This window comes from Pteropus medius, unplaced genomic scaffold (assembly GCF_902729225.1).
Source record: "Pteropus medius unplaced genomic scaffold, Ma_sr-lr_union100, whole genome shotgun sequence".
In the NCBI taxonomy this organism is placed as follows: domain Eukaryota; kingdom Metazoa; phylum Chordata; class Mammalia; order Chiroptera; family Pteropodidae; genus Pteropus; species Pteropus medius.
Window position 1 is genome coordinate 1,768,467 of NW_024353517.1, and position 12,664 is coordinate 1,781,130.

The window sequence follows — 12,664 nt, forward strand, 5'->3', positions numbered from 1 at the left end:
TGCATTAGTCAATCTACTTTTGTGTGTGTTTGAAAATTTCCACTAAAAGGAAAAAAAAGCCATGCACTGTAGCTAGATTATGGCCCTGGAGGGGTTAATGATCTGAGTCCCATGCCTTCTTGGGCACAGTAGTGTAACTGCTGGCTCCTGGCCTTGAGGGGAGAGGTCAAGGCTGAAATCGAGTTGGTTCTTCTTGCCCTGTCATAGTCTATTCCTTGCTGGCTCATCACTGAAGGCCCCAGCATGCCTCAGACCAAAATTCCTGCAGCGAGTTCTGCTTTTAGAAGTAAGGGTAGGGGCTAAAACCATTGTTTCTCAGAATTAGAAATGAGCACTCAAAAGTTTGCTAAACCCTCAAACTAGAACAAGACAAAAGAACAGGCTCAATTAGCATGCACAAGAATCTGCTTAGTGAGTTGGCTCAGAGGGTACCCGTGAGGATGATATCACTGCACAGAATAAGGAAGTTGACAGCAAACCAGAAATCAATGTGTGGCTATGCCAAGAGGGAAGGTGACACCTGAGTGTGGAGTAAAGGACAAACCAAGCAAGTTTTGGTGGATTCTTGCCAGACATCACCTTGTTCTTTAACACTTTACAAGACAAATGGAAAGACTGGGCAAGCCCTTATCATCTGAAGAAATAATGATTCTTAGAAATCTGAGTGAAGACATGCAAAAACAGTCCCAGTTATGTTAAGGTAGCTTTGCTCTGTTCACCCAAAGGCTGAGGAATAGGTCTAATGTATCCTTTAGGAAATAAGAGAAAACAGGGTAAGCAAGATACAGGATGGGTAAAAACCAAACTGCCTAGGCTCTGTGGGCCATCTGTGGTGTATTAGTCCAGCTGGTACAGGAACTTTACGCATAAAAGATGGCTCATGGGTTCACAGAATATTCCTATGTCCCATGACCATAGGTTGAGCCCCTAGCTCCAGTCAGAGATCTTTAAAGTATGTACCAAGGATCACAAGCCCAAGAAGGTGAGCAGAAAGCAGAATGTGGATGCAGTCATGCAGATCCAACCCCACTATTTAAAACACAACCCAGAGCACCGTCCGATGGCTTCCCATTCCACTGAGAATAAAATCCAGTCCTCACAGCCACTGCTCCCACCTTCTTCCTACGTGGCTCACTGTGCTCCAGCCACATTCCTTGAAGCCGCCACCTCATTTCTGCCTTGCACTTGCAGCTTCTCTGCCTTGAGCACTAGTCTCCAAATCTTTGCATGGCTATCCAGATCTCAGGTCAAAGATCACCTTCTTAGAGAGGCCTTTCCTGACTACTCTAGCTGAGGCAGCACCTCCCAGTCACTTTCTATTATATCCGGTTATTTTCTTGATACCACTTGTCACTATCTGATATTATTATTTATTTGATTACTTTTTACTAGATATCTACCTCTCCCCAGTAGAATGTAAGCTCCAAGAGAGCACCGTCTTGACTGTCTGGTTTGCCACCATATGCACAGAACAGGGCAAAGACTACCTAATGATGAATGAACACCTTCCTGGTAGGTCAGTAGCTACTTTCATGGTATATGTATACATAGGCTGTGACCATATTTTTCAAACCAAAAATAAAGGCATTGAGCTTGGTGAGGCATTTTCCCCCTCATATGTATATATGTATATAAGAGAAAATACATAGTATCTACATTTAATAAGGAGTTCTTTTGAAAAAAAACTAAAATTACATAATATTGGGACTGTCTTGGAGAATCTAAGACACATCAGATATATGAAATTCAATTACTTCATTGTTTGATAAACATTTCTGATGACTCGTGCCTTCAGCACTAAAGTATTTAGCTGTCAATGATCACTAGGGAAAGATGGGCTTCCTGAGTGGGAGTACGAGCACAGGTGGGTCCGGGTGTTCACCCATGTACAGAAGCAGCTCCAGCTCAGGATCCACCAGTGACAGCTCTCAGAGTCAGAGTGGCATTTGTTTACATTTGTTACTATTCTTTAGGGAAGTATGTCTCTAACTATAATGTGCATGTATCGCCTGAAGATCTTATTAAAATGTGGATTCTGACACTGAGGTGGGGCTGAAAATTCTATATTTCTAATAAGTTCTGACTCAGGTGACATTGATGCCACCGGCACGAGGATCAGACTTTAAATAGCAAATCTCTAGTACTACAACATTACCTCCAGGGAAACATACTTCTAGATCAGTTCAGAAAAGAAGTGCTAATATAGTACCTGGTCTCCAAGAGACAAAAATACAGAAATCCTAATTAAAGAAAAGCAGAAGGAACTTCTCTGGAAAGAGATGACTGGGCTTTCTTAACTTGAAGTAAGCCAAATTTAGAAGGACCTGTGTGCAGATCTGGAAAACTCTTTAATTCTGGTATGAGAATTGTGAAACACGTATTCTTTTACAAGTTTGATATTTACAACTCTTGGGGCATGAGAAAGGAGAAAGCACTGCCAATTCTGTGTAGCAACAGAACTAATGTGGACCCATTTCCCCCTTTTCACTGTCATGCTTGTTATAAAAGGAGTTATTTTTTTCTGGTTTCCCTTTCTAAAGTTTCTAAAGTTTCCCCTCCTTACAACCAACACCCATGCCATGCCTCCACATCCGGCCCAATGGGTGGGTGATGCACCTAGCGTTCCACCCTGAGAGGGGGCAGGGCTGGCCAGAGCTCTCACCCCACCTGCACCTCCAGCCTCAGCCCGGTGCTCTGGAAGCCTTCACAGAACTCTGCGGGCGTTGTGTATCATGGCTGTGAATGTGTACATCTCCTTGGGAAACGGGGCGGGAGCGGGGTGACTGAAAGGGCAGGATTTGGGCATTTCTGTGTCCTTTGGCAACCTTTTGACAATACATGGGCATGACCTGTCACTGTCCACAGCAACTACCTTTCCAGTCCACAAAAAAAGGCAAAGAACAAACCTGGCCTTTTCCTTCCAGTTTTTCGTGCTCCTTAAGAAGTTGCTCTACATGCATCACACTGTCTCCAAGGTCTGTAAACTCTGCTTGCTCTGCCAACAAGTCGTCCAGGGCAAGCTTAACCTACAAGACACATTAGAACAGTCTAGAAATAAGCCAATGAGCACTCATCTGGAGATAGAGTTTTGCTATACTGGATTAGGGGGAGGAAGGAAGCCCAATACTCAGTTCGAGATGGGAAAGTGAATCGAAAGTCACTGAACCATGAAAGGAAGTTCTATTAAAAAAAAATAATAATAACACCTCACAAAATTTGTGCTCAAAATGCTGTAGTTGTAGGCACTGGTTAAGCTTCAGGTGATGCTTGGACCAAAACCGACTAAAGGCTTTTTCTGTTTCATCCAATTGAACTAGCAATCTGTCAAGAAAGAATGACAAAGTGACATTGTGGTTAATATTCATTTCCGCAGGCATCTGGATAAGCTCATTTAGGTAACATCTACGTTTCAGTCACTGTTATAAATTATGGTAATGTCCTTACTATGAAAGCCTATGTCATCTATGACTTTCTCATGGTTCAGCTAGTTCTCATATTTTTATTTTTCAATCAGTTTCACTCTCAGTGCTAGGCAGAAGCTTCACTTCAGTTGCAGCTGCTGTGTTTAATATATGTCCCTGATAACCGCACCTTTGTGTCTTTTCTTTGACAGGTGCGCAAATCACAGCACCCGGCCAAACTGTCATTTAGAAATAAAACTCAACCAATATACCATCCCCTTTGAAATCCTGTGATGACAGCATTTCATAAGAGAAGGGAATGGCATTCTCATAAAAACATCTCTGTAACTGGGTGCCAGGTGGGTACCATCTTTTTTCCTTTGTCGTCTTAAATATTATTCTTTCTTGACCCTACTAAGCCCCAAGAGTAACTGTTCTAATTTATCCGTGGTTGTTTCAGATCGTCTAGTTCTATTCTATCCTAAAAAAACCATATTCCACCTTCACTCACCTTTCTATGGTAGCTACATTCTCAATTTCATTGGCATGGAGTTTACTGGTAGGATTTTTGGTTGCTGGTTCTTGAATGCACGACAGCAACATAGCCCCTTGCTCTCCAAGTAATTTCAGCTCATCCTAGAGAAAAAAAAAAAAGAAATATAGTCTCTCATAAGGAATTAATGAAAGAAAATTCTTGGTAGGTTTGGGGTAAGGAGAATGACAGATCAGTATATCTTTCATTTAGGAAATTAAATGCTAAAAATGTCAAGCTGCAGCTTTATAAAATTAGCTTCTTTTTAATAGATAACACATACACATGATACAAAATTCAAACTATACAAAAGGGCATATATTGGAAAAAGCAAGTCTTTTGTCCCCAGTTCATCTACTTTCCCCCTCCAAAAGCAACAACTGTTAAATTTTGTGTGTATCTCAAGCTGCCATTGTAAATTAAAAGCAAAGTTAATAAATCTGGTTCTAATCCAAGACAGTGACCAGAAATAAGAAAGTGACAGATATTGAATGTTAAATGCTAGGAACTACCATGTGATAATAATATAATAATTGCTAGTTGGCCATGAAAAAAACTTCATCTGGTTTTATCAATAAGCCCTACTTTGCTCTCAAAGTGTGGCCTTGTTCAACTGTTGAAATTTGGCAAAGATGGGCAACAATTTCAGTTTGACATATAAAGATTCATTCTTCCAAGGCAACTCTACTCAACTCTTTTTACATAGAGACTTAGAGCTTGTCATTGGGGAAGACGTCAGGCTAGCTCCTTCCAAATCCAACAGCTCTAGTCGTCAACTCACACAGTGTAGTCATTTCAATGCCCTGAGCGTAACCATGAAGCAAGACAAAAGGGCAGAACTTGGCCTAGAATTTTGCTACCTGGAGTTCTGGGTTTGGTTCCTGGGTCACACGGGATGCTGGTTTGGTATGCCCTGGGAGTTAGAATAGTCCCATAGGTACAAAACAATCACCCCTGTGCACATGAACACTGAGTCTCTTCCTCCTGGCTCGCCACCTCTAGTGTTCACACAGCCTCCAGCTCATTTCCTGTGAGGAGAGCTTTATACTCTCTCCTCTGCTCACACAGAAGTCTGGCCCTCTCATCCTCATGTCTTTTCTCTTTGTAGCCTACTCCATTGCAGTATTCACCCTCTTGAAGGCTTCCAATGTCCATACCCAGCCTCATGATAGGTTTGACTTCTCTGGTCTAGCCCTTAAAATTTCTGTGGATAACCCCTGTGGCTCTGTTCACTCCAAGTAATGCCCCAAGTTGGCCATCTGGCTGCTACTCCTGCCAGCGGACGAGACATTTCCTTTCTTTTCCATTCTGGGTATCGGCCACATTTCTTCTTATCTCATCAATGTGCATTAAATATTTGTAGGTTGGATGAATTAATAATAGTCTGAAAGAAATCAGGTTACATATGAATAAAGACAAATAAGATATGAGCACTCATATAAGTTAAGAGCACTCATTCGTAAATGCTCTTAGCTTTACCCTCCTCTTCTTACTCACTAATAGGAGTTCTGGCTTTTTTCACTCAGTTTCTTAACTGCCTTGGAGCTTCCAGCATTCCAGCAGTATTCTGGCGTTAGCCATTATTAGAAAAAAAAAATATATACATTGTGTGTGTGTGTGTGTGTGTGTGTGTGTGTGTTGTGTGTGTGATGCAGAGTTAAGAGGAAAGGTGGAGGGGCCAAAGGAGAAGCATATTGCTAGGGAAGGTTGAAAGAGAGATACATCCAAAAGGCTGCAGAGTATGAGAAAAAGTGTGTGAGAGAGGGAAGGTGAATTTTAGTAAGTGATGTCATCACTAAGTATCCCCTTCACCTGGTGAAAAAATACAAGGAAAAATCGTGACCTGGTTACTGCTTTGGGACTAGACCACATGGTCAGCTTCAAAATCTGCCATGAACATAGAGGGAAAGTTTGAGGAACTATGGTACTTGAAAATCATAAAGGTAAGTTGCCCAGCCCCCAAATGGAGTTTGCCCTTGTCCACAGTAGTAACAATTCAAAATATTTAGTACCTGTACAGAGCAGGCACTGACCAATCAGCACAGATGTCAGATACAATGCTGAAACAATCCTGAGACCAGCTGGGGTACAGGTATTAATCCTTTAGTTGCCAGAATCATAAAGAGATCATGTAGGTCCTAGGAAATGGGTCAAGGAGGTAGAGTGGGACATTCAAGAGATGTAACTATTTAACTTTTTAAACAATGGATATGGCTGTTCCAGTGTGTGCTCATCATTATGGTTCCATCATTATGGAAACAAGCAATTGGTCCAAAAGATGACCCACTTAACAGGGCAAGAAGGACAACTTCAGGCTCTAAAGAATCAAAATTTTCTGCAGGAATTCTTTCCTATGACAAAGGCAAGCATGAATGTAGACATCCATCAAAATATGTTTATAAAGACCTAGTATTACATGGCAAGCACTGTGCTCTGCTGTGTCATACGCTGGGAGTGTAAGTGGCATAGGAAGTAAGAGGATATATGAATGATTAATGATTGATGCTCTATATTCCACTTTTACTACTTATCTATTTCTACCATTGAAAGTTAGCTCTATTGTTCTATTTTGTTTATAATGCAAACTAATGAATTCTAGAAATCTGTCCTTTAAAATACATAATTTAGAAAAAAGAGGCCTCTGAAAGACATGAGATGTCTCCTTTCCTCAGCAGCTACTGAAAGAGATCCTCCTGTCATACAAAACTAGTTCAAAACACTGATTTGTTAAGGTATTAACACCGAAAATATTCATAAGGATGCCAATTCTGTCTTTGAGCGCAAAACGGAGGCCTCTGTGCCTATTCATTTCTAACAACGTTCTCTGCAAAGTAAAGTTTGAACAAAGGGGTCTTAAAAAATTCCTAAGACTATAAAATTATTTCTAGGGCCCATGAAAATAACTTGTAATTCTGATTATCTTCTTGATTATGCGTTACCCTGGTAATAGTGATGAAATTGTAATTTCTGAATACAAAATTGAGTGGATACTGAATGGAACAAACACTAAATACTTAGTATTCGTATTTGTAAAGATTGCTCTGTCACATGATTTAAGGACCTCTGGCACTTTCTTCTCTCCACTTGCATGATGAGAAAAAGCCTGTGGCTCTGTTAAACTTATTTTAACAACAACAAAAATGAGAGTCTTGCCCACTTTAAATGAACATGTGGTACAATATCTTAATTGACTAAAGCATCTAAGAGCAGAAGGCCAATGCCCTGTGTTTCTAGACTAAATAAGGCAAGCAAAGAGGTGAGAATCACCCCCCTTAGGGCTCAGGAAGGAGACCGCCTGCCTCTGTGAACTGCTTCCAAAACAAGCACGGAATAAGACAAAAGGAAGAGTTGTTTTGCTAAGAAAAAAAGTCTGCAGAACCATCAAAAACAGAGTAAGAATAGTACATATCTGCATAGAGTTGTAGTTATTTTATTGTTGTCTTAGGGCCCGAGGATCTTTTCTTTTTTTTTTAAATTGAGATATAATTCATATAACTTATAATTCACCGCTTTAAAGTGTACAATTCCATGTTTTTCCCAAAACATTTTCATCACCCCAAAAGAAACCCCATACCTATTAGCAGAAAGCATCTATTAGGTGTTTTCCTAATTATTTTTAAAAATTATTTAATTAGTTGTAGAACTTTTAGTTAAAAGGTAATATATTCGAATAAGAATAAAATAAAATATAGATAAATAATAACAAAAGCTACTAAGTTTTTCATAAAAGTTAAAATGTATTCCTTTTTAAAATATAAACTCTTTAAAGCATTTTTGGATGGAAAAAAGGAAAAATATATCCCTAGTTTAACAATTTGGGTATTTTTGCTTCTAATTTATAAGATAAGGAACAAGGAAATCAAATTCGTGTTAGGCCAATAATTAGTTATCACAAAAGGCTTTATACACTCTCTATGTTGTCTTATAAAGAATAATAATATATTTGGCAAAATAAAGACAGAATAATTATATTTTAATCCAAATTCGATTAATATACTTAAGGTAAACACTTGGACAAATTAAACTCTTTGAGAATTTTATCTTAAAATAGTTATAGGTCTATTTGGAATATAAATGCAAGTATAATAGTTTAGTTTATGAAAGAGTTTGCATTTATTTCTTACTAAAAGGCTAATTAATGGAATCTCCTAAACTCTTTTCGCTTGTCTTGGTGGTTAGATATGGGTGTTTTACCAAATTGAGATAAAATAATTAGAGTATAAATTTATTTCTTATAAATGTCAGACAATATTGCAAATTTTGTGGATCTGCAAAGTTACTCCATACATAATCTGAGTGAAATTCTAGCCTTCTCTGCACAGAGTTGTATATTTTAATACCAACAATAGCTTGTCATCATGCCCAAGAAAATGACCTTATTCCATCTTGGAGAGTGGTTCTTTCTCTCCCCTTACCTCTGTGGAACCCTTTGCCTGTGTAGAAATATTAGACACCCACTTATCGGCCTTTCTGGGAACTCTCAGTGTACCCACCGTAGGATCTCACTAGCTGGTTTCACCCCTCAGACAAAATGTTTTACCTTTTCCCCAGAGACCTCCCTAAGTGACCACATGTCATCTCAGTGCTTCTGTCCTGCAACCGCTTCAAAACCCTCTTGGAACAGGGCTGAGAGCCTAGGCCGGGAGCTCCACGCACAGCGCCCTCTTGCCGCACTTGCATTCGAAACATCGCACCTGTCTATTAACTGACCCCTCTTCGGGTTCCTGTGGTTGGTGACCTGTAGGCCAGGACCGCCAACCCTTTTCCAGTAGACTTCACAGAGGCACCCTAGACCCGGCCTTCTGCAATCCATCTCTTCCAAGAATTATGGGAGGTGAACTTAGGCAATATGTTTGGCAAAGAAAATGGTCAAACTTCTGAGAGACACTTTCAGGGAAAACTTCTAGTATCCTTTCAGGCTTTCACAGTTTCAATCCAGATTTTTTGGTTACTCAGAGTCATTTTGGGAATATATTTTGAACTCTTTTTAGATATCAAGCTTCTTAAAGAGAGAATTAAATAATGCTCCCTGACACATGGAAGAATTAATTTTCTTCAACTACTAGACTCTCAGACTCTCCTAAATAAACCATATGTTCTTTGAATTGTCATTGTTTGTCTGTTTTCCAGGCATGTAGTGATGAGTAATCAATAAGTGTTGAATAAATGAACAAATCAACCACCAGCAAGTATTTTTGCAAATCTTGGGTAGAGTTCAGCTCTTATCAAGCTGCATGCAGCAAGAATACACATAATGCTAAAATGTATCAACCTCCTTAATCCTCAGTTTGCTGCCTCCTTGAGTTCTGGTCTTTTGTGAAATAATGGATTTGGTCTGTTTGTTTCTGGAGGCAAAAGAAAGGGGCTGACACTCATCCAGTCAGCCCCGGGAAAACTTCCTTTTACCACATGACCTGAAAGAACCTGACACCTCCCCTTTCAGCAACTCACAGAAGCAGTGTTGACATGATTTTGTGAATCATTTATTAGGTGCCTCTCCTTAAAACCAGTTTAGAGCACCTTCCACAGTCCTTTCTCAAATTAGTCCCCAGATAAAGACACATCCCTGGGAAAGTGAAGTAATATGTCAGCTTATTAGTCCGACCCCAAGGTTCACAACAGTTGCAGAAAAGCTACTGCTTCAAAAGCCAACTCCCTACCCTCACTGCAATTTCGGCCCATTATCTCTTGCTCTGTCCTGGGCAGTACATTGGAGTGCTGCCCTTGAAGGGATGTTCATACACCTCATCTTGCCAGCACAAAGCTGGAATGATTTTCCCTTTGCTGAGATGCTTCTCACAGGTCATTATTGCAATCCTTTTACATGTACCACCCAGTCTCAAGAGATTTTTCCCATCATATACTTCCTATCTAGAAGGTTGAAGATGATCAGTGGCTGCCAAGTCACTGGAGAAAGAGGGGAGAAGATAACTTAATTCTGCTCCAGGCTCTCTCCAGGAGGCTGACCATCTGCTGGCACAGAGACTGGATTGTGAGAGGCCACTGACCACTCACCTGCAGCTTGTCCCACTGCCTCGTGTGCAACATGAAAAGCTCTTCAGTGGACAGCATGCCTCTGGGCAGCTCTGTCGTGGACAGGCGGGACCCAAACGTCTGAAGCATCTGGGCAGTGGTCTTCAACATCAAGGCAAAGTTTTCGATAGCCTAGAAGGTCAGACAATCGTAACAATGTGGAGGGATTAATATGCACCAATATGCTTGCTTTCTCAACGGAAGGACAGTAAAACTATTTACCATTTCCTAGGTATCTGCAAGGGCCATGCACTGTAGTCGGTGCTATACATTTGTCTATCATCTCAGTAATCCAGAGTAGGAGGTATTTTATCTTCATTTTATAGAAAAGGAAACTCCAACAGGTCAAGTGAGTTGCCCAAGATCAGATTACTTGGGCAATAAAGGAGGAAGGAAGGCAGGATTCAAACAAGGTTAGCTCTTTCAATTTCAGAGCGGTTTGTTACTCTAAGAACATCTAACATTAAATCTGACTCAGGATTTACAGTAGGTAAAATGCTGAAAAGGGCAGGACCACCTGCCCCTCCCTCTAATAAACCTTTCCTTCTCTTCTAGCTTCTACACTGCATACTATGCCCCACCCGCATACCACCACCTCTAATAAACCTTTGCTTCTCTTCTACCCCTCCCTCTAATAAACCTTTGCTTCTCTTCTAGCTTCTACACTGCATTCTATGCCCCACCCGCACACCACCACCCCATTCCGTTTCCCTGCACACACACAGCCAGGCTGTCTGAAACCTCTGAGAAACTTGTCAAACGCAGCTGAGAGGATATTACATTGAGGAAAAAGATGAGCATAGTGATCAAGTCACTAGTGACCTTTTACAGAGTCATTTCTGTCGCATGCGGGGAGAAGTTGGGGATCTCTTCTTCTTTCTTTTCCTTTCTAAAAATTTACCTTGCCTATGTCCCTTCCACTTAATGATCCTACTCTGCCATTAAATGAATACCTGCTCATGGGTTAGTGACCTCACAGCTAATATCCCAGGTGAGATATCTGCATTTTATCAGAGTGCTTTAAGAAACATGTGGCCTAACCTAGAAAAAGGGACAATGACCATCAGAAAAGTTAGTTGAAGATAAGTATAAGTAGCTTTTGAGAGTCTCACAAATCATTCTACTCAGCCAGACTGGCACTGCCTCACCCACTTCCCTCTGCTCCTGAGACAATTTTGCCCCTGAAGAGCAAACACAATGTCACAATCACTTCTCTTCCCCCAGGGCATGGAACTGTGTCCTGTCACACAGATGGCCCATAAGCGACTGCTGAATGTATATGAATGGCAGGAGCAAAGAGGCCCTACCTAATTTTCATTTGGGAAAAAGTTATTTCTGTTCCTGCATCATCGGAGAACATTTCTGACTATCCAAACACACATCAGAAAAAATGTGCCAGATCTGTGGCAACCTCTCTTTTCTCCTGAGGCCAGGGCTGAGGCAAGCATGATAAAGCTTCCTGAGCACTGCACACCTCTCTCTACTGTCTAAACCCAAAGTCTTCTCTACATCCACCATTTTCTTACTTGAAAAATTGCGGTAGGCGAAATCTCCCTTATTAGCACAAATACTGATGAAGCAACAATCTTTATTTTTTTAAGTTTATTTTTCAATTACAATTGACTTACGATATTATATTAGTTTCAGGTGTACAACATAGCAATTAGACATTTATATAACTTACAAAGTGATCACCGTGATAAGTCTAGTACCCATCTCACACCACACATAGTTATTTTAATATTATTTGTATTCCCTATGCCGTAGTTTACATATCAGTGACTATTTTTATAACTGCTAATTTATATTTCTTAATCTCTTCTCCTTTTTCATCCTTCCCCTGAACCCCCCTCCCATCTGGCAACCATCGATTTGTTCTCTGCATCTATGAGTTTGTTTCAATACAGCAATAATCTTGAACATTACAGTACTTTAGGACTGGAAAGTCAAACAAATACCTTTATAAAAATCATTCTTTCAAGTACATCAAATTGTTATTACTTTCACATAATCTAACATCCATATAAGATACTCTTTCAACTGTATTCGCTAATAGCCTATGATGAATAACATATAAAAAATTCAATCTATCGGGGAATTATAATAAGAAAATGAGATTATTCAGTATTTTGCTTTACATGCACTATGTCTTATAACACCTCTTGATTAGGTGTTATTCTCCCCATATTCTGTAGACGAGGAAACTGAGGCATATTGAGATTAAGTAACTTCCCCAAAGTCATACCAAAAAAAAAAAAAAAAAGTGGCAAACTGGAATTGAACCCAGGTAACCTGGCTCAGGCCTGATACTCTTAAGCCTATGCTACACCATCTCTTGGCAGTCAAAACTAGATTTAATAAAACTGGATTTAAAACTAGCTCAACAAAGATCTTGGCTTTGAGAGTCGAAGACTTGAATTAGAGTCCAGATTCTGATCATCTCTAACTCTGTGATCTTGGGTACAATATATAATGCCTTTGAGTCCCAGAGTTCTCATTTGCTCTGTTTTTAAAGGGTTTTTTTTTTTTTTGAGGACCAAAAGGAATAGCAGATGTGAAAGGATCTTGGACATAGTAGAGCACCTTACAAGTGTAATAATAATCACAGTAATATAACTCAGTGAGTTAGGTGTGAGGCCTGCAAATGTCATCCTGGAAATAGAAGAAAGCCAGAGGATTCCTCTGGAAGGTCCTATTA

General features: G+C 40.1%; 1 protein-coding gene across 1 annotated transcript in view; it reads right to left on the reverse strand.

The window, feature by feature from the left end:
- The window catches only part of MCF2L2 (MCF.2 cell line derived transforming sequence-like 2), a 190,589-nt gene that overhangs the window by 114,857 nt on the left and 63,068 nt on the right, over positions 1 to 12,664 (reverse strand). The window contains exons 7-10 of the mRNA XM_039850564.1: positions 9,949 to 10,098; positions 3,913 to 4,037; positions 3,207 to 3,321; positions 2,907 to 3,026 (exon numbers count right to left, since the gene is read on the reverse strand). Coding sequence (XP_039706498.1) covers positions 2,907 to 3,026; positions 3,207 to 3,321; positions 3,913 to 4,037; positions 9,949 to 10,098 — 510 coding nt within the window. The remainder of the gene's footprint in view (positions 1 to 2,906; positions 3,027 to 3,206; positions 3,322 to 3,912; positions 4,038 to 9,948; positions 10,099 to 12,664) is intronic.